The sequence below is a fragment of the Gasterosteus aculeatus genome, chromosome 16 (genome assembly GCF_964276395.1).
Source record: "Gasterosteus aculeatus chromosome 16, fGasAcu3.hap1.1, whole genome shotgun sequence".
NCBI lineage: Eukaryota > Metazoa > Chordata > Actinopteri > Perciformes > Gasterosteidae > Gasterosteus > Gasterosteus aculeatus.
In genome coordinates, this window is record NC_135704.1 from 13,725,029 (window position 1) to 13,751,986 (window position 26,958).

Here is a 26,958-nt window from a genome sequence, read left to right on the forward strand (position 1 = left end):
GAATTTGACTTTTAAACAAAAGCTGCACATCTATTTAAATACTAAATCGGAAAAAAACACAGTTAATTGGAAAAGAAAAACCTGACTGTTTTGGACTTTTGGCTTCATGCTGGAAATGTGTGAAATTAAGCACAGTTCACCGGTTCCTTTTCATATTAATTGTCTCTATTACTTTTTGGAGCTACATTTTGATGTCTGGTCTAAACACTGATATCGAGAAGAATGATTTTATTCATATTATCTGTGACAATAGTGTTATGCTCTCCAGTAGAGTAGAGACACGGCATGAATAAAACAACACAAAGGAATAACTGCAGACACAGGAAGCCTTTCTGCATACTGAGCAGAAATGTGGGACACAGCCAGTTTCAGGCTTTATTTTGCTCGTGGGGCCGCCCCTCCATATAACACTACCGATATCACAATGATTACTGCTTTAAAACACAATGAGATTTCTCTTTTTGTAAGTGAAGATTTGAGAACATTTCAGATTAAATCTTCCTCTCTTTTAATGAGCCATTTATTAACAGACAGAAATACAATCCAATGAACAAGTTTGCCTTCAATGTCAAAATCACCAAAGACTCATGACTTTATTTCAAGTTAAAAACATTCAAAGTAATACATGTTCTCTGGAGCATGTCCTGTGTATTTTTGAAAAGAAAAGCACTTTATTCTGGCGTTTGACATTCAGAATCAGAACGATCTATAGCGTCTTTGTGTGTTCTTATTTACACAAAACAGTGATATATTACAAATCTGACTAAAAAAGCCTCTTACTTTTGTCTCTTTCCTCCCTCCCTCACACAACTCAACACAACCTCTTCACACTCGTCCTCCGTTGCCCTTCCAGTTGCAATAACCCTAATTCCCCCATGCTAATGGTGTGTCTGTCCCTCGACTCCTGCTGGGACCACCAGCCTGTACTTCTTGTGGTCGCAGCCTGGCCCCCGGGCAAGGAGGACCACGGACTGGAGAGACAGAGGAGGGAGAGGGTTCTGGTTTGATGCGCGTATATAGGATCTACCCACAGACAGATTGTCCTCCTCAGGCCACACGGACTTGTGGGTAAAAGAGGGTGTCATTGAACCGTGTGTGCGCCTCACTGAGTGTGACGTCCAAAATTGGTGCCAGCAGCAGATTTAAACAATAACACCTCGCTGTTTGACCTTACTCACAAAACCAGGAGCATGTTTAAGGTGTGTGTGTGTGTGTGTGTGTGTGTGTGTGTGTGTGTGTGTGTGTGTGTGTGTGTGTGCGTGTTTATGTGTCTGCACATGTTTGTATTTATACCCCACACCTGCATCCACATGCTGAATCTGCCCAGTGCTAAAGGTTTGTGTGTGTGCTTGTGTGTGTGTGTGTGTGTGTGTGTGTGTGCTCCGTTGGAGGCTGGGGAGGTGGTGAGGGGCAATGATGATGAGCAAACACTACAGGGGGGAATAATCCCTCATTACCCATAATTCCCCGATGCTGCACTGCGCCGGCGAGCGCGACTGCATTCGTCCCACGGGCAGAAACGGGTGGAGGCACTCACTCGATTTATTAGACCATCCCAAACTCCCCGCCCCCCTGCCTCCTCGCTGATTAACATCTCCTCGTCTCTTCCAGCTCTTCTAGCCACCTGCGTCTTCCATATGTCCTAAATAGTCCCAACTATCTATAACACTTTGTTTCTAAACCGATCAAAGATGTCATTTAGTAGAATGAATTCCTTGATAGTGTGGTTGGCATGAATATTATCGTCAAAGGAAAATGCAAACATTTTGGTGAGTAAAATGATTGGCTTTCCTGCAGTCAGGTGAGAATGTTGCTATAGCCAATAATTAATTCATTTATTCACACAAAAAAACATAGAATTAATATGGCAAGTTGCGCTGTGGCCACCAAGTGTCTTGTCATCCGGTTGCTAGGCGACCAGACATACCATTGTTCTGTAACTGTCTCCAGGAATTAGCACCAAACTCAATTAACTACAACGGTTTAAGCTAACAAACACTTATACTGAGTCAAGATAATGGACTCTTGACTGCGGCTTGATTGAAGAAAGTGAAAAAGGCAATTTCATGAAACGTCACGCTGTTTCTTCATAAAAGAGACAATGAACAGCATCTGGTATGGTGCAGAGTCCACGGTGTTCGAACAAGTTGTCAAAGTGATTCCACACTTTCTGACCATTTTATAAACTATAACTCCTCTCCTTATCCCTTCTTTACTCTATCGTTGATTGTTTCATTGATCGTCCCTCTCTTCCACTTCCACTGAATTTGCCCTCCATTCTCCTCTTCCTTTAATCCCTCTGGTACTCTCCGTGTCCTTGTTGCATCCTTCTATCCATCGCTCTCCATCTGGGTAGCGGGGAAGTATCCATCCATCACAGAGAAGAACTAGTGTTGAAATCCCGCGCCTCCCATCACAGCCTCACGTCACGTCTGTGTTTACATAAAAACATATTTCAGCCAGCTTGTCAGAGACACAAGGAACCATGCAGTATATTTTCTAGCCTATTATGATTTGTGTTTTACGCTGTATAGATAGAGGGAATAAAATATACATCCTTAAGAGGCCCGAGGGAGCTTTGTTAGAATTCTATTTCAAATGATAAAAGAGCAAAAAAGTAATGCAATCTGTGGTTTGGACATATGTGGCATATAGTGGTTGTATATTACTTTAAAAATGTCACATTATTAAGTCAGTATTCTCTGTGTCTGGTGTCTCTGTGGTGGATATTACTATAAATTTTATTCCTGAGGAGACTTTTTGTTTTGTTTTGTATTCCTGGAAGCAGTGTACACTATATTAAATGCACTATAAGGTAACAGGAAAAAAATAACTCTTACAATGTATATATTTAATAACAATTGCCAAATTGTTATTAAGTGTGAAAAATCAGTCAGCTCTTTTCTATTTTATCCCCCCCCTCCCCACAAAGGACCCCTCGTCACCGGACCCACCACTTGGCTTCACCTTTGGATGTCCATGAATGGGTTTATCTGTGAAGAGGAGACAAACACATTTGTTGCAAGAAGAATTCCACAGTCATCAAGTGAAAGGATCTGTGAGATTTGTTCGATGATACCTTAAAGCTGGGGAGCTAGCTGCGCTTTATGGCTGCAACTCCCACTGATGGTGCAGAGATCTCATTTCACACATGAATGTCCCTCTCTGCTGTGTGTGTGTGTCCCTACACTCAGTAGTTAGTGCCTTAACATTACATGTATTCTTTCCCCAGGCTATGTTTCATAGAGAAGGAGGAGGAGGAGAATGGGAGAGAAAGGTAGTAGAGAAAAAAATGGGAGAATGTGACAGTGAAAGACAACGAAAATGAGAAGACTAACTTTTTCTTTGCATTGTCCATATTTAATGTTGTATGCCGAAATGCATCATGTGCTCCTACTACCAGAGACCAGCGACTGGCACAAGCTTTGTACCTGCAGGCCCTCTGGGTGCTTGGGGCTAGATTTATCACCACTGGGGCCCTCTGATGATGAGGCCGTTTAGTGGGGGGTCCCCGTAGTCCTCCACTGATTAGCGCCAAACACCTTCCCTAATAACCTTAACAAGAACAACGCCTCAGGACAACATGCTGATGCACACGGGCTAGTGCACACACACACACACACACACACACATACACACACACACACGCACCTCTTTCGAGATATAGAAAAGAGCTAAAGGCCACCCATCCTCCCCTCCTTCTCCTCAAAGTCACCCCTCTCTCCTTTGCGCCACCAAAACTTGGCACCTCTTACTATTTCTGGGTTGAGACCCCCCCCGGTTTATATCTTCTGTGCTACCCCCAGCCACCACTTCCAATACAGACACACATGCATGTACCAAATTGGGTTGGTTATGGTTCAAGAGTCCCACCACAGCATATAAAGTTGCTCTCAGCATCAACATGAAATAAAACAATATGAATAAATGAATACATGCCAGAGTGCAAGAAAACCCTCGCCTCTGGTATAAAGAGATGAGGAAGGAAATTGAGAAGAACAGAATTTATGATGATGCAGTAGGAGTAGCTCTGGGGGCGGTTTATACACAGAAACTCCCTTCCGTGGATTTTTTCCTTACAACCCATTTCACGTGAGTGTACCATGACCAGTGCATATAACAATGCCATGTCCACATGCATGGCCTGCTTACATTCAAATTCCCACTTCAAAAATAACACATCTGATCTGATTAACTATCCTCTAAATGTAAAAACTAAAATCCATTCACACTAAATATGACTTTCTTACTAAGCAGTAGTATTAAACAGTATTAGCAAACGTCTTTGTTGCCAATAAACATTTTACTAGTTTGATTGTCTGCAATGATACCTTCATAGACTGCAAGAAATATTACAATTCTATTCTCAAAAAAATACATTAAACTCTAGTATTGACTGCGTGCAATCATGCAACCTATCATTTAGATGAAATCCTTCAATAGGTCAGATATTTATATGGCTTAACTGTTCAACGAAACATTCAGGGTAAATGCGTTGACATTTTTCATTATTCGGCTTCGTGTTGACGTGTGAGACACACTATTCTAACTAGAGTGAGATATTTTACGAGGTACACGTGAAAGCAGCATGAGAGTCCCGCCGTGACGTCACGGGGAGCCGTTGAGTCAGTCAGCTGAGGGAGGAACTCCGGCAACAGAAAGTCAACCAGGAAACCGAAGCTACTAAACTGACACGCCGCCTCGGTTCGACGGCTTAACGGCGGTTAAGAATCACACTGTCTAACATTACAGTATTCGTTCTTTTTATATTTCAGTCGATACAAAGCAGCAAAAATGGCTTCCCTTTTCAAGAAGAAGACTGTCGATGGTAAGTTTGTTCTGTGTGAAAAGCTAGCTAACTTGTTTTTAGCCCGGGTGTTGATTCATCATTGAGTTAACTCGACGCGAGCTATTCCCTTTCAACGCAAACTTGTCCCACCTGTTCTGGCTCGGGCTGAGTCACCGGTCACACTGCGGGCTGAAGGCTAAAAACAGCGTCAAAGCGCCGCCGAACTTAACGTAGCTAATTGGGACATGCTAACGTTAAAACTTAACGTTAAATGGCTGTGTTACAATGTAACGTTACCGTGAGGTCGACGTACAATATGTGGCAGTATTAAATGGTCCATCATGCTATTTGTTAGCCTCGAGTCCGTGAAGGAAGAAGGTGACTTCATGGCTCCACAATAGGTGAGGTTTAGGAAATGCCTGAACACACACCGGTTACATAAACCCCAATTTTCATAAAATGTGTGTTTAAACGTTTAATATGTAGTAAATGTTAAATAGGTGTTAGCATTTTTTTTAAAGCAAATTTACCATTTCATCATTGGATTTTGGTTATTAAAATTATTCCAAATGTTACTCAACCCACACATTTCCTGTCTGCTGACAGTAATAAAGATAACTTTACATTAATGTCCATTTGTGTGACCCAATAAACATCTGCCAGTAAAAACAACCTTATAACCAGCTGTGTGATACAATTCTGTAAAATTGAAATATGACATAATATCGTGATGTCTTTGCCATTGGACGTTGACGTTCTAATCTGTATTACAGTGATTTCCAAACGCCTTTTCCATTTAAATATTTCCTTATTTTTCTCCAGGCGAGCTAATCAGCCTCACAAGGTCAAAATGGAAAAACCGCCTCTCCTTAATCACATTTAATGAATCCATTATTCTATTTCAACCGGTGATTATATGGACTCAGGGCTGGAGTTCCAGAAGAAGGGGGGGCACATTAAAGTTACTCTCCTCAGGACCCCGCACCTACTTAGTGTGTGTGTGGAGAATTCCATAAATATGGTTTACTCTATACTGTTGTTTAAGGAAAACCCTTTTCACAGAACCACCTACCTGCTCCTCCCACCATTGTCATTCCAGTTTCCCCCACACCGATCATCTGCATACCGTACTCACTGTGCCGCGTTGCCTGCCCTCCGTTGTCGAGGCTTTGTCAGGTCTTCTCGTTGACGTTTCGTATTATTGAGTCCTCTCATCTCTCCCGCTCTGGACATATTTTTTTGTTGGGTCGTAGCCCCAAGTAGGGTCGGCTGAAGTGTTTTCTGGTTATTCGGCGAATGTATGGGTGGGGGGGGGGTTATAGCACAGTTATTTGTAGGACGATATCCCTCCCACTTTGAAACGTTGGCGCGACGTCAACGTGTACGTCTACACGCTTGGATCCCGCAAGTGGTCCAACGCGATGACGTGTTCTGACCAAGTTTATGCTGCCTGAACTTTTCAAACAGAAAAGACAACGGTTCTTATTATTATTATTTTCTTACCTATTCATTTGCAGCTTGTGAATATTGAACCGTATCAGTTGTTTAGAATACTTTTTTTCGGTTTGTCCTTTTTAAATTTCATTTAATTTTTCAACTAATATACTACCTAAACACTTCTGTTACTATCTATTGACCTCTGTTTGTCCTGTAAGTGGGACTCCTCTTGTTTGGTATTTTAAGTGAAAGATTCTAGAAGCTTATTTGACCCGGTAAAAGATATTTTTCGGAGTTTTATTAATGCTGATTCTTAATTTAATGCAAGATCATTTGTTATGGATTAAACATTTTCCACTGAATCTTGTTTAGGGTATTTCCTGTCATTATTGATACATTTGAAAACTATTTTTACTGTCATTGACAAGGCTACAATAGAACATTTCCTGACATTGTCCCTCACTCTGACGTCGTGGATGAGTGTGTGAAGGTCATGCATTATCTCACATGATGCCACTCGCGGTTGGTTGGGAGCTGACTCAATATGTCAGCATGCATTCTCAACATGCCGCATCTTACTCCGGTGTCTCACGTGCATGTGGAAACTCAAAAATGCTCCACTGTATTGATGTTTAGGATTTCTTCCAAAGTCCTTCTGCTCACTCCCGTCTCTAAATTCACAGATTATCTTCAATCCATTCTTTACCCCTTCAGTTACCCTCTCTTGGCAATAATTATGACCCATAATCGATACAAGATTGTACTCTACATTCTTGTGCATCTTCTTCGGCTTTCAACCTCTGATTATTTTGTCTTGACCATAAATAGTGACACTGTACATGTACGCGTAATACGTAATCAATCAACTCCGAGCTGAATTTACATGTTGACATCTGAAAGGGGCACCTCTGTGTTCTAAATGTTTAGTTATTGTAGCTTTCGCAAAGAGTCACCTGTCTTCACTTCTGTCCTTCTCCTAAGACATAATCAAGGAACAGTCCAAGGAGCTGCGTGGCACTCAGAGACAGATCACCAGGGACCGAACAGCGCTGGAGAAACAAGAGAAACAAATGGTGAGAGCACACGTACACAGACAAAAGTCTGGGGAACAAAAGTATCATTTAATATAGATTTAATAAAAGAGGTCTTAATTTAAGACCTCCCCTTTCTATTCCTTTCCTTCCAATTCCTTGCTATTCCTAGACTCAAGATGCATATTACATCTCCGTTCATACAATCTGGGAATAAGCCGTAATAGGGAACGAGCCTAAATTAATAGCAGGAATGATCTGGTGTGGTGGGTTTGCGCTTCAGGCAATTCAGGCTCCTCTCTCTCTCTCTCTCTCACACACACACACAGAATTACATTCTAGCGCTATATCTATGGACACACACAACATTTCCCCTTTCTTGTAGATGAAAGAATCTGTCTCTCCCCCTCTATTGTTTTAAGTAAATATCATACAGGACATAATTACCTCCCCGGGGAACCAGATGTTTTATTCCTCATTAATGCTTTCCACAAATTAGCAGTGTTTTTTTTCCTTCTTTTTTAAGCTGTGTTGCACGTTTTAAATTAAAGACTCTTACCCTAAGAAATGCAAATGACCTATATTAGCACTTTAGCACAATCGTCGGTTGTCCCCCACCATGTGCACTGCAATTGATACTGCATAATAGTGGCATAGGGCAGAAGTTTTCCCCCAAAATGACATTCCTCTTTGGTCAAATTTTCATCATTTCAAATATTCCTTTTGTACTTTTGTAAATGTTTTTAGGTTTATTTTAGACCAGGCAGAAAACATAGCGTTTGTGAAATGTAACTTCCTGTTGTTATAAAAAAAAAAAAGACATTCAAAATTTTATTAGAAGTTAATTAAAAAAACGTTTTCCTTCAGGTGTAAAACTCCCAGGGGAGTGTGATTAAAGCTGCTGATGCAATGCATTGTCCATCACAGCAGTAAGCTGCATTCCTTCAAGTCTTTGAGAGCCCTCTTTATCCGTCACGTCCCTCCATCGCATCGCTCCTTTTCTGACAGGGCAGTAAATAAGACATTATACGGCTCACGTCAGTCCCACGGCTCTCACTGGCATATTTTCCCCTTGAAAGCATTCATAGTTTGTCAGATGACAGTGCAGTTGACGTTATTATTTTCCTTTTTTTCATGCAACAGCATCTTTTCCACTCCACGGCATTAATTAGAATGTTTACTCCTCAAAGCAAGTAAAAACAGAACAGTGTGCGAGAGCAACTGATAGACACTGAGCCGAGAGAACGGGGAATGCCTTCTGCCGCATCAGACATTCACGATTGATTGTTGTTTCCCGAAGATGCTTTTAGCTTAGACACGAGCCACAAGGAACCCGTGGTGCGGCTGTTGTTCGTACTGTAGCTGTGCTGAGAGGCCTGGCTGAGCCTGCTGGCTGAGCCACGTCTCCTGGGATGCTCTCACACACACACACACACACACACACACACACACACACACACACACAAACACAGACTTGTGCCCACACACACACACACACACACACACAGGTTCCCCGTGGGCATGAGTGTGTTTTCTGATGTTTACCGAAGCTAAAGCCTGATCCAAATGACGTTATATAATACTTCTACATTTGCAAACACATTGGTCTCTCGGGAGCATCGTGGATATACTTCTGTTTGTTTATCAATGTTTGTGTGTAGTAATGTTGCTTTGGACATGGTTAAGCATGTTTTTTTTTTGCTTCAACAGATGGAGAATCGGTGGCACTCCCTGACACTGTAAACATTACTTTGATGAGAAATGTATTTGCTGTTCTGCTAAACGGCAAATCTGCAACATGCACAGCCAGAAACAATCTATTTTTCCCACTGTATATGATTCCGTCAATAACTTCAGCAGTTTGTGTTCCAGATATCTGCAATATAGTATAATTACAATTTTGTGCTGTTAGTGGCTGCTCCATCTGCTTCTTTTCCTCCACGCCTTTGCACAAACTAAATTGGACTCGCTATTCCCCTGCAGGAGGCTGAAATCAAGAAAATGGCCAAAAGTGGTAACAGGGAGGCATGTAAGATTCTCGCCAAGCAGCTGGTCCAGCTGAGGAAGCAGAAGAACCGCACGTACGCCGTCAGCTCCAAGGTCACCTCCATGTCCACGCAGACGAAGGTCATGAACTCCCAAATGAAGATGGCCGGCGCCATGTCCACCTCAGCAAAGGTAAAATCCTTCTCCTCCAACGCACCTGGTCTGACATCCACTACGTTCGCCTCACTGTTGGCTGTGTCTATTTCGCACACAAACTGGTCTCAGTGTTTAGTCGTACCACGTCAGTGATGTGATTCAAGTTTTTTTTGTCTGGGATCTGTTCATGTCTAAAGCCAAGTCCGGTGGCGTAGTTGCTAATGAAGTGTGAAAAGTGGTAGATGGCCGTGAGCGACGTACTGTTCAGACTTCACAAACACACACGGGTCAGATATAATTAGGCTTTAGATTAATGGAGTGTTATGAGGTGTGTGTGAGGTTTTCATGGCACAAAAGAGAGAATGTGTTAATTGTTTGTATATGTGCACATTTTGCTAGATAATCCAATAATGAAGTGAGTAGTTCAGCACTAGCCTCACCTAGCTGTGAGTTAGCATGCTTTCAGGCTGTGTGCCACCCAATGGTAAGTGAATACAGGGATTTAATGATGGGCTGTGTCACGCTAAGCTAAGGGAAATAACGCCATGTTTATGTTGAGCTCTCATAGGAAGGAAGGAGATGGATAATTTAGAGTCCTGAGTTTTTCTTTGTGCTTCTATTATCTTTCCTCTAAATCCTTAATTCATAAATCGTCTCAAGTTTACTCTTTGGAAACTGCCATGTCTGTAAAACGTGAACTGTGAACGTTAAGATTCGCGACATGACAAATATGCGCTTAAATTCCTTTTCAGCCTAATTAAATCTTTTTGCACATATTTTATAAACTGCTTATGCTGAAAGGAAAGGCAGTGTGAGTAAGTCCAGCATGGGATTCTTGATTATTGGCCGCGTTTATTCCATCAACTGTCCTTCTGTTTGTCTGCTCGAGAGCAGATCTTCAGCGCGCTGCCTCCCTTCAGTCTCCACTTAACCTGTCTATCATGTACTCAGACAATGCAGGCCGTAAACAAGAAGATGGATCCACAGAAGACCTTGAAGACCATGCAGGACTTCCAGAAGGAGAACATGAAGATGGGCATGACCGAGGATATGAGTAAGGACTCTCAGTACACACCTGCGCATGCAAAGAACTGAAATGGAATGAATCCAGATGGATCAGTGTGAACGGTGTTAAAGGTTACGTGTGTGTGCCACTCTGTGTTCTGATGAGGGAAAGGTGAAAGTGTGATTGTGACAATGACACAGAGAGGCTCCACCATTTATGTTGTAGGGTTGCTAGCACGCAAGTATTCACACACTTTTACTAGTTTGGAGCACAGTTGTAAGCTTTCTCACTCTAAAGTTGAGACTCACTGAATAATGTGTTTGGTTTAATTTACCCTTCTTTTCTCACTGTCCAGTCAACGACACTTTAGATGAAATCTTTGATGCGTCTGGGGATGAAGAGGAATCTGAGGACATTGTTAACCAGGTTCTGGATGAGATCGGCATTGAGATCAGTGGAAAGGTAAGAAAGTCAAAGAGCGAGCGAGCGAGCGAGCCGTAACTTTATACTGTCTTCTGTTTGACAAACTTTGAGCCCGTGAGGCCTTTTTAATTTATTTATTTTTATCTGTTCTGCGTATAAAACCACATTTTACACACGTAAATGATCCCCCAGCAACATGAGCTCAGCCATAATTGTTTCACATGGCTTTTACTGGACTGTTAGATGCATTCCAGCTGCCACATGGTGGGGCTAGCCTTCAGCTCTTCTAGCTCTGAACTTCTTAAGTCTGTAGAGGCGCCAGGCTGCCCATCTGCTGTGTGTCTGGCTCCCCCTGGGGGGCTTCATGAGTTGTTACCGCTCATAGCCCACTACACAAATCCACAAATTGGCCTATAAACAAGCCCACAGCTGGAGAGAACAAACAGACAACAATCATAAACCCCCCGGGAAGGTTTTCTTTTATTTAGCGGGGTAGTTCTCTTACTTGCTTAATCAAAATAAAAGAATGAGCAGATGATTCTTATTTTGTGGATTTTCTGGAAAAAGCTAAAAAATAAAGCTTTCTCGATCAACTTGAAAGCTGAAAGAAGTTACAATAAACTCCTAAACTATGGATCCGGAGTAACGTATGTCAGTAAATAAGCAATCATATGTCTTATTGTTGTAATCAGGGGAATTTTAATGGCATGACAAACAACAGCTTTTTTTCCAGCAAAGGCAATTTAGTATCTATCTAAATTATGATCCACTACATTTAACTATGCCTGTTAGGGTAGTGAGTGGCATGTTGTTGTTGTTTAAGTTAAGAAGATACTGCTACGTGGATGATAATCAACCATAAAGAAGATAAGTGATTTCTCCTTTCTGTTTTTCATGCAAGCAAAGTCTATGATTGATGCTACAAAAAACAATGCTTGCATAATTGACGCCCACTTGCATCAACGCTGTGGTGGGCACAAGTCATTTCATGGGACATCACAAGTATTCAATCTTTTTGTGGAGTTAATAGTTTTCCAATATGTAATTGTCAATAATTGCGATTTAAAAACAGCCTTTTACATTGGTCTTTTGGAGTGGTAGTCAGCAGCCAATCTTCCAGCATGTGCGTGTGTGTCTGTGTGTGTCAAGTTTGAGTTGAGTGTGCCTGCTAATGGGAGATTTTCTGTCCCTGTGTGTTTCCAGATGGTGAGAGCTCCAGCTGCAGGGAAGAGCCTCCCCAGTGCCGCCTCCTCCAAACAGGCCACCATCTCCGACGACGAGATAGAGAGACAGCTCCGAGCTCTGGGAGTGGACTAATTGTCCCCGCTGCATTAGTGCTCACATTATACACCTGTGACATTAATCCTTATCAATACAGACCTTTAGGCGCACGTTGAGACATTCTAAGACATGCAGGCAGACAAGTTTATTAACGCATAACCTTTCAGATCAATAGGGCAGAACATCTGATCTATTAATGCAGACATATATATATATATATATATATATTAAACAAACTGGAGTGGCAACATCCTAAAGGTTGAGCAGTAATAGATGTTTGACTTAAAGTGTTCTGTTTACTGTAATACCCCTCTCCATCACTCCAAGGGCTACAGCGTGGACACCACGCAACTGGCTTTTCCTTCCTTATCTGTGAGCCATATAATCTCCCAGTTTACACCTGGCTGAAGATGGATGGTCTTTCCCCAGCACGTTATAATAAGTAAAACAACACAATTAAAAAGAGCTTAGGTGTCGTCAGTAAGCAGATGGAACTTGTATTCGGCGACTCGCGTTATCCTCTTCTTAATGTGCACGTTGTTTGGGTAAAATGTGCCCGGCTTCAGTGGGACACAGTTGTTGTCCCACGGAAGTGAGAGGGATAAAAAGCCTCAAAAACTGTGCACGTCCTCTACAAATATGAAGCATCTGTTCTACTAGCTGATTATTGATCCATTTTTGTAAAACCCTCAGCTACCATAGTTACCAGAGATGACCTAACTGAGAAATATGCATGTAAAGTGTATGACTAGGGTAAAGTTTTTCACTTACATAATGGAACATTATTATCATAATGCATGGAAGGGTGAGATGGACTTATCTGAGAGCAAGCCTTTAATTTAATTTGCAAAGATGTGCTGCTGTACAGATAATGTGGGAAACCTTAATCAAACACAATTTAGGACTTATATAGGACTGGCAAATCAAAAAGATTCAAATCGGTGGTTTGATGCTACTTAGTGATCAAATTAGTAATTTTTGTTTTCGGTTATTATTTTTGGTGAGTGTTTCTTCTATTGGACATGGGGTTCACAGTGATTATGGGATAGTACTGATCCTGCGGTCCCTCCTCTCTTTCAGCTGCTGTGCAGTTACTGTCATATATTATTTAAGCTGCTTCTCGTTCTTTCTCACACAGACACAAACACACTACCCTATACCATTAAAATGGCAGAAGAGTTTTCTACAATTACACTGTGATCCGAGAGACGTTTTCTCTCTGGCTCTCCTCTGCATTGATTTGTTGAGCGTCAAGAGAAAGAAACTCGTGTGTGAAGTGACATCGACTCTATGTCTGTCTTTCTGGCCTTTTTCTTCCCACATTGACCTCCATTGCAAAAACAATTTGCATGCATCTGACGTGTGCAATACACAAATCATTCATTTTTCTTTTGTAAATCATTATTTCCCCTTTTTAACATCTTTTGTTTTTTGTGATTGTAAGCAGAAATAATGTTTTAACAGATTTAAACATTGTTTGAGTGCAGTTTAATGCTTAGGAAATTTCCACACTTTTTTAAAGGTGTATGTATAATCTATTTGTTTTGTTATTGTTAAGTGACTGTAAAAGGTTGATGGCTTTTATAAATGAATAAAGTTTCTTCAGGTACAGGTTGGTTAACCTTTATTGTGTTTTCCCTTGAAGCACTAACCATACATAAACAAGTGGTATGAAATTCATGCTATAGTCTTTGTAGGGGGCACGGTGGTGTAAAAACATTTTAATGAAATCACTGAATATTTTGTAAAATGAAGTCATAAAATTCATACTATTTGTTATCTCTGAAGACCATTTTATTTGTTTATTTGCTATACTAGCTTCTTCAAATGTTAAAGAAATGTTAGACGTTTCGATCTATTTTTACTACCATTACAGATACACATTGATTCCAATTAATTCATTTTTATGCTAGCTTGCATGTTTTAAATCAAAGTATCAATCTGCTATTAGAGAATTACAGAATTATCATGACGTCAAAAGGTGGCTCTAAATGTATATGAAGGCACGCAAAGGGACTTTAATTTGTGTTATATAAAATACAAACAATCTGCATTTATTGATGCAGATCTTTCCACTAGTAGTGCATCGGCTGTATCAATTTCAACATTTAAGGATTACACCAGCTCTATGGAACCAATGTTCTCTGATCACATAAAACCTAAAGACATAATTTAAGACTATATTGAATACAACCGGTGTACCTAAAAAAGTGCTGCCGTGTCAAAACATCCCGTCCCCTAGAACCTTAATAGCTTTATCTCATTCAGCGTATCATGCCTGGGACTTTTCGACGTGAGGCCTCAGAAATTCGCCGGCAGTTGACGACCCTGCTGCATATGTTTCCCCTGACGGCGCTCCGTGGGGACAGCTGCACATGACTCACAGCGGAAACTGCTGCTCGCAGAAAACGTCTTCATTAATGAACCACCGCTGGCACAACCATGAATTATTGCCGTGCTGTACACATAACTTGACTCTCTCTTCCAATGTAATGGCATTAGTAAAAGTGAGAAACGCAGCACGTAGCTCAGTTCTCCTTTATTATCAGAAATAAATTAAACTAAAACTACTTTTCAGTGCCTGCGAACGGAAAGACAATAGCTCAGCTCACGTATAATAAGCTATGTTTACTGGCTGTTATCAATCAAGTTGAACAAATGCATTTTCACATCCATCTGCCTGCAGTAAAAACCTACATGGCTGTTGCAGTCAGATTTCTGCAGGCACCAATGAATAGTACCTGATGTGAAGTGAACATTAAGGCTTGTGTTGGCTTGTCACTTTATTAAGGCGCTTCACACAAGCGGTCCTCCCAACCAGGTCAGAGCTTCTTTTTATGACACTTCGTCAAACAACAACAAAAGCGTAACGTCAGCAAACGTGAAAAATCATGTCAGCGTGACAACAGGCGAACGGAGTCCAGATCCTCACTGACAAGAAAAAATGCTACAAAGTCTTTCCATTAATCCGAGAGGTCGTACTCAGAAAAGTAGTCCAACATTATGTATTAGGTGACAAATAAATAGGTTGTTGGTAAACTTTCAATATATTACTTTTTGACCGTGGCTATATTACTTTAAATAAAACCAACATGTTCCATATAAGACAGGTGATTAACGCATCAGATCACACAAATCACAAGTTCACAAACAAATACAACAACAACACGAGGGGTCCAGCTGTCAAACGTCGAGGGAAATGTTGAACGTGTCTTCAACAATAAAGCTTCTCCTCTTTCTCGACAATAAAAGGACGATCGAAGGCACAGGGCTGATCTCCATGAATGTTCATCTGCACTCGGCTGCTTATAGATTACGTTGTGTTGGGTTTTTGTACGTAACTTTTAGCTACGGCTCAGTACATTAAAACATCAGGTCACGGAAGCTATGAAACTGGCGGATGAGGAAAATGAAAAAGTTTAATCCTCAATGTTTCAACTCACAGAATATTGGACCGACTCACCTAAATAAATTATTATCTGAATTGATTTGGATTCCTGTCAGACATTTGACTTCACAATAAAACTTTTTTTGAGCAAGAGGTGAACAAAAACCTGATGCTGAACCGTGCAACTATGTCATCGGTCTCTGAGCTTTGCTCATCTGTGCGATGCAGTGTGGGCTGAGTTTGTTCAAACAGGAGCTGAGGTTCAGACTGGTTTTGACCCGTTTCTCTCTTTGCCGTCTGTTGCAGAACCAGACTCTGACGACCTCCTTTTCCAGATGGAGGACTTTGGCTATCCGGGCTATTTCCTGCGACGATGGCTTGTTTTTTTCTACAAAGCTGTGCTCCAGAGCCTCCTTGGCGCCAAGGCTGCAGTGGGGAACAAGGGAGAGGGAGGCAAAAGGTGAACACTCAAAAAGTCCCCGTGTGGTACGCACTGTATCTTTGCCCTTTATAGTTTAGAGGTCCCACACATGTAGGTGACGAGGGACTTGTTAGAGGTTGAAAGATTATGTCCATATTCTCAAACTCACTTTGTAAGCCTGTTTTTTTTTCTTTTTTCTATCCAATCGAACTCACAGACGTCCCGCCCCCCGACAAGAACAAGCATCAGCAAAAAATCTAAAAAGGAAGGTGTCAAAGACCGCTGCTGTACTGCGTGATTGAATAAGTAGAATCCACATTTGGCAAACCTCCCTGTTTAGACACCATTTAAACTCACCAAGCAGTGTGGCTGCTTAGCAACGGCCGAGTGGTGGTGCTGAGAACAGAGGCTTTGTTCAGTGGCGCACGTCCAAACAGAACACAAAAAGACCCACACCTGTCCCCTTTGTGTCCCCTGTGTGTCCCCTGTGTGTCCCCTGTATGTCGGGATTGTAACGGGAGGCAATGACCGCAGCGGACCATGAAAGTAAGACAGCATGTGTGCGTTCGGCGATGTAAAACTCACTCACTAAATGAGCTGTAGGAGGAAAAAAAAGGTCAAAGACCCCTGTTGGGGCTGATACAGTACCTGATGGTTGTTCTCCTTTTCCTCTTGCGCTCATTCATTCCTATTTTATCGTTGTACAAGGCTGCAGGAAGAAGAAAAAAGTGTTGTTAGTATCACTAAAGGGAAAACCCCCCACAATGCTCACGGCTCACTGCATGTATGTAAAGCCAAAAGGGGGTTAACTGTTGTCCCAGTGTTAGATGTGCACAATCATGCAAGAAAAGCGTGGTGATACAACAGTAATGTGTAGCTGACCGTTTACAATTGACTCAAATCTGGATTCATGCGGCGCGTGTGTGTGACTCACCACCGGCCAGCTCAGCTTCATCAAGCCACTTAGCCAGAATGGCCTTCAGTTTGCAGGCATTCTTAAAGCTCAGCTGCAAATTTTCAAAGCGGCATATGGTGGTCTGGCTGAACTCTGAGCCGTGCACGGCAGCAAGAGCCTCGCCTACATTGGTCTGTGTGTACCCTGCAGGTCAAAAACAAAAGGGAAACACTTGATTGAATAACCCGGAGCACAGAAGCAGCGAGGTCACCAACGGGTGCAGTTGGCTTGTGGGCTAAATCTCAGGTATGATCATCATCATCGCTCGATGATACTCACCCAGTTTGATCCTCCGTATTTTGAAGTCGTTGGCAAACATCTCCAGCTCTCGTATCTGCGGCGAGTCCATGGCAGGGGCGTCCTCCGGGTGCCGCATGGTCTTCCTTTGGCCGTCACTTTTCATCTCTCCAATGCTCTGGCCCCCGGGGGCCTCATCAGTGGAGAGCAGCGCCGGGGGCAGTGAGGAGAAACCGTGGCTTAACGCGCAGGAACCGCTACCCAGACCATGATCCGGAAACTTGTACAAGCAAGGAGTAAGAGACCCTAAGAGAGAGGGAGAAAGGGAGAGAACGTTTTTGAGAGGAATGTTTGTTGGAAAAGTGTCTCAGGGGAGACAGATTTAAGTCTGGCAGCAAGCAAATGTTGTCCGGTCCGACCGGCTTTCGATGGTATCAACATTGCTGGGACAGAATCTAAGGTGAGGTGTGCAACACTTCCCTCTTGTGTTTTGGGGATTGTAGTGCAGGGAAAAGTGTTGAGATTGACTGAAATTTCAATTACACACAACCGCATTTACAAATTGAATGATACGGGAGATAAGAGACAGACGTCTGCAGTGTTTTGGCTCAAACTAAAAGTGTCTCCCGTGCGACGGAGCCTAGCCGAAGGTTGTAATGTTCCATTTTTAGCGGCTGTGTGAAAGCTCCCCACAAGCCTTTGGAGCAGCTACAATTTGCTGCAACATGTGCACCGCCCAAAGGGCGTAGCAGAATCAGCAGATTTACGCTCAGCAAAAATAGAATGTTGTATCCCTCTCTGAAGCTGCCCGACGTCTTAGCAATGACATGTGTTTCTACAGATCCAGCAGAAAGCGAGTGCCATGTGCAATCGTTAAGGAGTTGTGCCTCACGCCTCCTGATTAATGTATATCCTTTGTGCTCGGTCTGTCTGGGCTCCCACAAAGACTAGAAAGAACAGCATCCGGCTGTGGAAGTGAAACCAAATGCTGCCCTCGCCCACTAGGTATTTGTCACACAGAGTCTTGTTTAATGGTATTACCTGACATATGTGTTACTACTCTTTACTCTCAAGGATCCCTCTGCTAAGAGCGGGTTTTCGACCACTTTTAGCAATTTTTATTTAAAATTGACCTCCTGACGGCAATCCTAAATCTGGCCCGCGTCCAATGTGGAAACAGCCGACCGGACGCTTTTATTACACCATATGGATTAATGGGTAGATGTCTCAGAGTCTACACTCAAGTGCTTCAAATCCTATCAAGCTTTCCGTTGAACGACGAGCAGCAACCGTATTTCCTCTGAAAATGTTAATTGTTCTGTGCCAGCAGAGTTGCATTTAATGTGTCTTTAATGTGCATTTAATGTCTTTTGAAAGGAACAACCAAAACTTGGCATTCATTAAACTAACATCCTATTTTCTCGGTGAAAATAACACTGAGAAATAAGGATTTTAGTGCAAGTTGTGCAGGTCTGTTTTAAAATGTCCAAGTATTCGACAGCAGCATACATGGGTATCATCATCTTTTCATTTAAATGTTCTTATTTCCTGAATCGTGCTTAGAGGTATGTTACAATCCCGAAAAAAGAACATCGTCTCAAACGAAAGGTTGGACCCCATCGCTTATAGTAACACGTTGGGATTTTTTTTCCAGTGCCTTTAAAATCCATCACAACCTGCTTACGTTGGCGAGCTTTGCTTCTTTTCTCTGCTTCTCAGACGTGTGAGCTTTTGTATGTAATGCTGAAGCAATACAAAAAAAGGCATCGTCCGATTATTCTTTATGGAGCTTCATGTTGACAGAAAAATATTTTCTGGCAGGAATAGAAAAAACCTATGTTTGACTTAAAATTGGCAAGAAATGTGGCATGAGACAAATAAAATAGTTTTCTTCTGAATTGACGTTTCTGCCTTTTCTGCAGCATTAGGAAGTCGTCTTTGAGGCCGTGTTGAACAAGTGCGCTAAAGGGCTCAGGCGTTAGGCGGAGTAATCAAGTCTGAAATTGATTTTAACGCGTGGCAAAAATTTCAATTCAATTGAAATAAACAAATTGCTCAATTTAATGGATTTAACTGCAAGTCTGGGACTGATTATGTTTGTGTAAGTGTGTGCGTTTGTGTATCTGATCGTTACCTTGCAATGGATTTCCACTGCCCACCATGTTGGGGTGCGGTACGCCACATGTCTGCAGGATGCGAGTCTGAGAGATGCTGGCAGAGAGCATCTCCTGAGCTACAGAGAGAGACAGAGAAAGATTATATTCCTTTATTATCGTCTGCACGATGATCATCCTTCTCATCCAAATCATCCATCCATCCATCCATTGTCAAACCGCTTATCCTGCACACAGGGTCGCGGGGGGGCTGGAGTCCATCCCAGCCAACTTCGGGCGATAGACAGGGTACATCCTGGATTGGTCGCCAGCCAATCGCAGGACTACACAGAGACACACAACCATTCACACTCACATTCACATTCACACATCTACGGGCAATTTAGAGTCCCCAATTAACCTGATCCCCAGAGCATGTCTTTGGACTGTGGGAGGAAGCCGGAGAACCCGGAGAGAACCCACACAGACACGGGGAGAACATGCAGACTCCACACAGAAAGGCCACTGGGCGGAATCGAACCCAGGACCTTCTTGCTGTGAGGCAACGGTGCTAACCACCACGCCACCGTGCCGCTCATCCAAATCAGAACCAGAATAAATAGCGAATTAGTCAACAAATTCATTTTCTCTGCCATCATCACATCTATGTCACCTTCACCGTGAGGCCACCACTTCATTTCCAGCGCAGCGTCATTTGTTTAGTACATAATTAAAGGGCTCAACTGACCAAATTCAGATTCTTGGTGATTCATCGTTTGTTGACTGACTAATATCATAGTTACGATTAATATAATTGTGACACATGTTGTCACACGCACAATCACCACCACTCACCTGCCATCATGCCATAGGTGGCCTGCTGGTTGCTGTAGTGACAGGGGGCGACCGGGTAATGCAGGCCCGGGGGGGCATTGCCGAGCGCGTTGCCGAGGGTGGAGGTGGACAGGTGCATGTGGGAGCGCTTGGAAGGCTGACCCAGGGACAGCCCAGACGATACTGATGGAGAAACACACAACAGATGCACATGTATTCTTTAAACTGAGAGCGTTAACTACCATCAAGTTGAAAGTGCTCAATAAATACAACCAAACATGTGACATAGGTCTCGCCCACACAAAAAAGAGGGATTTGGAATGAACCTATGATGGGTAATGGGCAGCCAGAACATACGCTTCTAAAACAGCGAATGTGTCATCATTTATTTATTGCTATTTTATTGTCGGATAACTTTATTTCACTGTAGCTGAAAACTGGTCTGTTCGTGTGAAATTTGACTTATTCTACACATTGTACTTCTCTAGCAATTTACATCAGATGACCCATTCAGCTCATGGACTGTAAAGACAAACGTGGGCCACTAAAATCGATTGGCAAGATATACTAGACTTAGTGCTATAGTAGATACATTAAGATGTTCCGCACGACCTAATCCAGTTTATTCAGAGCTTTGACAATCAGCAGGCACTAAAACCTGCAGGAAGTCTTATCCACGATGCTCCGCGGGAAGGAAAAAGACCTTGAGGAGTTTGCTGTACTGATAACAGAGCAATTATCCACTGAGGAGAGACAGCTGGGCCAAAGCAGATGATTAGATACATTTACATAATTTAGGTTGCCGTTGAATAAATCTATTTTTCAATCTAATTCATCTGCATTCATGCTCAGCTTGGGTAAAGTAAAAGGCCTATAGGATCAACCTGTAGCCTGACATGAGACATCACTTCCCTGCAGCACCTGTGAGACTTAATAACTCAACAACAAGAACAACCAGAAACTCCACAGTGACAACATCCTTTTCTTCGTATAGCTACTAAAGTAGTACAGGGCTGCCCTGTCGCACCTGGGATTTTAATTTAAAAAAAGCCCACTATGACCACAGAACACGACGGCATGAAAGGGAATATAATTAGCGTCCCGGCACACAGTTTTACCTGCAGAAACCATGCTGTGAGCATGGGAGCCGCTTGGCAGGCAGTCACCGGCTGAGGCGTGGTGCATGAGGATCGGCAAGGGGGAATCTCCTGCCAGTGGGTTGAAAGAGTCGGCGCTGAATACCTGGCATGCCATTCTTCTGTGGCCTCCTTCCAGGTGCTCGCTGAAGTTTGATCCTCGAAGTGGTCCCTCCTCGCTGTGCTTCGCCTTCACTTGTTTTCCACGTCCCGGGTCTTTTCTTGTCCTCTTGAAATCCCGTCCTTTCCTCCTCCTTCTTTGGGCCTTTTGTCCTCCTCTTGTCTTCTTCGGCCCTGTCTCTGTTTTCTCGCTGTCCTCCCTGATTCAGCCCAGCTCAGCTCTCAAAACTTGCGAGGGTTACCTTTTTTTATTTCTCTCTCTCAGAGGGGAAATGGGTGTGAGTCTGAACAGTTTGCGGGAACATCTGCAGCCTCAGCCGAGACTCTCGGCGAATTATTATGGATGAGCTGAACTTACCATCACAGAAATATCTGCTCAAAGGTGTCACTCAACCAGCGAGTCTCCTCTCAGTAAGGACTCTGCAGAACATGTCCCCCGTCCCCCTTGTCACAGATGCACCAGCGTCTCTCGTACCCTCAGCATTTCGCCGACCTTGTCTACTGCAGGTATTTATAAGTCAGCCACCTACTACTAACCACCCCTCTCCCTACCTGTGAGGCCCCCTATCTCCTATGGAGCTGCCCCCCCCCCCACCGCCGCCGTCCCCCCACCTCCCAATCCCATGTCAGTGTTGTTATTACTTGTGTTTGTCCTTACCTGCATTCTGCTCATCTCGTTTCCAAATCCAGGATTAAGGTGCGGAGCGGCTGAGAAACCCGATCCTCTGCCCTCCTCTCCCCCCTTCTAACCATCTCCCCCCATTCCTCCCTCCCCCCCCACTGCAGGGTTGTGTTATAGTTGCAGCCGGAAAAATAAAGCGAACACTTAAAGACAACAGAAAACAAAGGCTAGTTTAATGTGATGACACAGATGACGGCGTGGCCACCGATTGTCTCAAACCGATTGCAAAACTTGGGAAAAACACCCTTTTTTTTATCACAGACATTTAATTGCCTGGCAGGAACTCCTGAGGTGAGATCTTGGAGGCTTTTCTCCGTGTGAGCGGAAGAAATTGTGCTGAATGCAGAAGCGCTGGAGGTAAAAACAACAGGCCTCGTCTGAGAGGATAAAGGTTAATCTGAAGAGCGTGGCCACTGTGTGCACTCTGTTGTGTCTGTTTGCGTGTTTGTCCCGGAAACTCGGCTTCGCTATTGTTAATGTAGGTGGGCAGCAGGTGGAAAATAGCTTGTGGGTGGCGGGCGCGATTCAACTAGTTTAAGCATGCAGTGTAAATTCTGTCTGGATGCACTTAGTCCTTTGGACAATAACTCGTCTCAAAGCATCTTATTTTATTAGAACTTCTCCGGTTATTTGTGTTGAAAAGGTAAAGCAGTTTCTCACATTCCCTTTTTAATGTGTTTGATTAAACTAAAAGCAACAATAATGAGCGTTGCTATTTGAGAGCTTTGTGATGAATTGCAAATCGAACCAAAACAGACTTGAAAAAATTCTGTTTCCCCACACAAAGTTTGAAATAGATACACAGCGAGGCAACCAACAACAACAAACAACAATACTGAATGTAATGCTGTCTGACAATGTATAAAAAAAATCTCCAGCAGTGCTTTATCATCCTTAAAATACTTCTCTCTCTCTTTCATTCCAGCCAATGTCTCCCACTCAGGGTAAAGACCATCTTCCCAGCTGGTGAAAGCAGGTTTATTTTTGCACATAGAGACTCAACGCCTCTGTTTTATATCAATATGTGCGCTGTTGTGTGAATCTCTCATAATGCACAGGTGGATAATTGTAACGATTCTTCACTTCAATGATCAATGATTAAAAAAAATCTAATTAATAATTCAAAACAATCACAGATTAGCTTTATATACAGTGCAAGCAGCTGGTGTAAAAGGCTGCTGAGATGAAACGAGGATGACACCAAAGTACGAGTCACACCTCATCAGGTCAGTGTCGTCTTCCCCTGATATGAAGTGTAGATACGTGTTATATTGTAAACGTCCAGCAATTGAAGCTTTATTAAAAAGCTGAGGAAGTGGAGAAGGCAAAGCTTTCCCATGGATAGATGAACACACGCACAGACCCACACACACACTCACACACACACACACACACACACACACACACACACACACACACACGGACACACACATGCATATGCACATAAAGAGCCTAAACTTAATTAGTGAAAAGACCATGAGTCAAAGGGTTTTCTTAAAGCACCTGTCCTAGATCCCCTTCCTCATCCTCCCTCCCCTCTCCTTCAGAAACTCACACACACACACACACACACACACACACACACACACACACACACACACACACACACACACAACACAAACATACACGACTAACACGGACGTAAATATAATGGAGACATTTTTATAATTAGTAAAGACATATTCCCCCTCTCCACATATATATAACGCATATGTAAAAATAGGACGTGTGCGTATATACATGTACATTTATACACACACACACACACACACACACACACACACACACACACCTACACATACACACCTACAAACACACCCTCCAAAGACCACTGATCCATCCACTGGAGACAGTGGGAACACAGTGTGGTGACACATTCTCACAGGTATCACATCCGTCCTCGTTCTGTGTACCAGGTGTTTGTGTGTGTGAAAAAGGAGATGGTCCATGAGGGGGTTCATTCTGTGTAGCAGTAGTAGTGCACCCAGTCAACCATGTTGAGCACGAGGAAAAATATTATTTTCACACACTATGTCACATTGTTAAACACATTATGAAAAGACCCCCCCCAACAAAAGTAATTTAAGTAAGTTTTTCCATCAACAGGCGTAAAGCGAATAAACTCGACTGCAGCCATGCAAAGTTGGCACATTCAGCGAGTGGCTGTAATCCGCCACAGCAGAGGAAGCACAGTGTGCACACCAGAAAAGAAAAAAGAGATGTTTCCAGGAATTACTTTCAATTACATTGTTACTAGTTTGTTTGTTATTGTTTCATGCTGCCTGGTGACGAAGATCCACATTCACATTTACGGTAATATCCATGAAGCCGCCGACAGCTGATCAGCTGATCAGCACTTCAACACTTTTTCTAAAAATATGGGAAAAACTAAATAAAAATGCCCATTCGAATATCTGTCAGTGAACATTGTACATGCATGTAAAACTGAGACAAGGATCAAATGTTTATCCAATTTCTATAAAAATGTACTGTGCATAAAGCTGATAAAATGATTAGTTGCATACATTAATATAATTGATTTATGCAGTTTATTATTGTGTTACCATAACATTTCTATAAATCTCACAACTTTATAATGCTCATTAAGGATTATAAAAACAGCATTAAAAGGGCATTATTGAGTCGCACTATTCACAATCAGTGTTTAGGTTTTAATTAAATAATTCTGTGTGAAGCAGAATGCGTTTTGTCACATGTCAAAGATCTCTGTCAAACTTATGTTTTCTGAGATTGATACTTGGGAAATAATTTCACGGGCTAAGTGTGGGCGGGTGCGTTGTCTTGATTAATACAGACTGGACTTGGACTGGATGTTGATTGACCGAGCAGCACCTCAGCAGATTCTTCATATGATCGTATACCTGAAGGACGAAATCAGCACCAGAGTTAGTTCTCCAATTCTAAACAAACATTGAGAGAACATTTGTACAAAATATCCTTGTTTTTAGCCAACCAGACGATCAGAAAGGGCAAGTGAGTGTGAAGCTAACCGCTGCAAATGGCTTTTGTCTTGTTTTTGAATGTCTGCACCCATTCATTATGCAGGGATGAACTCCGGGTGAGGTTTGTTGGATGCTTGAATGCATCATGGCAGAGGTCAGCGCTCCTAATGAATATCAAGCCTCGTGCACCACTCCAACCACCATCTGCCCGGTGCTGCGCCTGACTCACCGACCACGGCACAAACACCGCCCGGCCCGCCAGGCTAATTTCATCAACATATTCAACGCACCCCGTTGGATCAGTAAAGGTTAACCGTCCAGAGAAGGAAACAAGAAGGGCTCCTAAATCGGCTGTGCTCTTCTCCAGCAGATTACCATCTCTCTTCATTAAGTAAATGTAACGCCAAATATTGGTTGGTTTAATGACATTATCCCCAAATTAACTTAGAGCTCACAGTTTAGTATAGATGGACCACATCACCTTGTTTGCGGTACTTTTCTGAAATGCTGTTTCGTAGGAAATGTGTTTTTTTGTTTAAGTTAGAGCAGATCCACTTATGCGAAGATCAAGGGACATTTGTCTTTCGTCTAGAACACTTAATTTTGCTTTGCTCTCTGTCGCTCTTTTAAACAGGTTGAATGACTAAAATGCCACGGGCTTTCACTCACACAAAGTCCTCAATAATAACCCAACAGCCCCATTTAAACAAAGCGAACGTTTCAAAACAAGCAGCTAATCCTTTGACTGAAAAAGAAATTAAAAAAATCGTAAACCTACTGTAAAATTCTCATTTGTCCTGAATCCAGCAGCCACATTTCCGCAACTGAGCATCTTGCCTTGAGCTCCCGCTCTCCCTTCCTTCCTTCCTTCCTCCTGAAAAACACACCAACATTATTGGACTTGCTTAATATGTTTATGGCACGGGACGCTGAATGTTTAAAGACGCTTTTATTTTACAATCCATATGCGAATGCGGCAGCAGACGGGTTGGGCCCTCGGTCTCCACAGAGTCCACAGTGCTGCCGGCTCACTGCTCTTTGTGACTCTTTCCTCGTCTCTTTGAACAAACGACACCGTGTTGCAGAAGGACAACTAAATCTAACAGACCACTGACAGGACACATTTGACACAAAGATTCACAATGTACCAGATGATATGATAATAAATAAATAAGTGGTGCCTGTATGCAGGTAAGACTGCTCTACATTCAAGGCATATTTGAAAGCACTTGTTTTTGTCCTTGACTCTGAAGAGGTAGTTGAATCCTTAAGTAATCCCGGGCTGCTGCTTACTTTTTGTAATGGTTCTACACTGAGATAAACAACTGTCTCAATGCGTTTCAAATGATTAGCCTCATGTGTCGTGCAACATTCAGTGGTCCTTTATATCCCTGATGCATGAGGACATCTTGATCTTAGGGTTGTGATGCTTAACGTTAAAATAAAGCGCACAGCGGAACCAAGGGTTGTAAATGAACGGATAGAATAAAATACAATGTGAGCAGCGCACGCTGATGTGCACGTGATGTAACACGCTTCATTCAGGTCTTTTCTCCGCACTGATGAAACATTTGAAAAAAAGAGCGAAATAAGACAACAATGACACGGGATGGATGAAGGCGGTAGCTAGGCAACTGGCACCAAGGCAGGGCTGCTCATGTGGCCTGTAAGTCTACGGGCTTTATTACCGTCTATCCCCTCTTTTTCTAAACAAGGCGCCTGCCCTCACATAAAAGCTTATGGGGGTGAAGAACCATGTGGATCCGCATGGCTGGCTCGGTCTGCTATCAGAATGTTATATTGTTCTGGTGACGGGGGATGACTGCTGAAAACATTCTGAACTTTTCCTTTGCCGTGACGAGCAGTGATTTTGTGTGAGCTTCAGTGTCCTAAGAAGGGTTACTCTTGTTATCAATGGAATGGGAACAGATGAAAAGCAAATATCCGGTCCAAAATTTGGTATTTCGGCACAGTATAAAGTTATCCATACGAGCCAAAAGACTAAAACCTTTGCTTTGTA

At 42.7% G+C, this 26,958-nt stretch overlaps 2 protein-coding genes and 1 long non-coding RNA gene across 3 annotated transcripts; 1 reads left to right on the forward strand and 2 right to left on the reverse strand.

Moving 5' to 3' along the window:
* Positions 1 to 1,575: 1,575 nt before the first annotated feature.
* Positions 1,576 to 6,087, reverse strand: LOC120833973 (uncharacterized). The gene is made up of 3 exons (XR_005714409.2): positions 5,925 to 6,087; positions 2,955 to 2,993; positions 1,576 to 2,432 (listed from the first exon to the last, which is right to left on the reverse strand). It is a non-coding gene; the product is annotated as an uncharacterized LOC120833973 (long non-coding RNA).
* chmp2ba (charged multivesicular body protein 2Ba) lies at positions 4,503 to 13,718 on the forward strand. The gene is made up of 6 exons (XM_040201664.2): positions 4,503 to 4,828; positions 7,208 to 7,299; positions 9,241 to 9,435; positions 10,351 to 10,453; positions 10,761 to 10,867; positions 12,032 to 13,718. The coding sequence occupies exons 1-6, from the start codon at positions 4,795 to 4,797 to the stop codon at positions 12,143 to 12,145; spliced, it is 645 nt and encodes a 214-aa protein (XP_040057598.1). The 5' UTR covers positions 4,503 to 4,794; the 3' UTR covers positions 12,146 to 13,718.
* Positions 13,719 to 14,874: 1,156 nt separating this feature from the next.
* Positions 14,875 to 21,496, reverse strand: pou1f1 (POU class 1 homeobox 1). Its single transcript, XM_040201663.2, has 7 exons — positions 21,156 to 21,496; positions 20,059 to 20,220; positions 19,245 to 19,343; positions 17,153 to 17,416; positions 16,853 to 17,017; positions 16,567 to 16,627; positions 14,875 to 15,923 (listed from the first exon to the last, which is right to left on the reverse strand). The coding sequence occupies exons 1-7, from the start codon at positions 21,289 to 21,291 to the stop codon at positions 15,683 to 15,685; spliced, it is 1,128 nt and encodes a 375-aa protein (XP_040057597.1). The 5' UTR covers positions 21,292 to 21,496; the 3' UTR covers positions 14,875 to 15,682.
* Between the last annotated feature and the right edge of the window lie 5,462 nt (positions 21,497 to 26,958).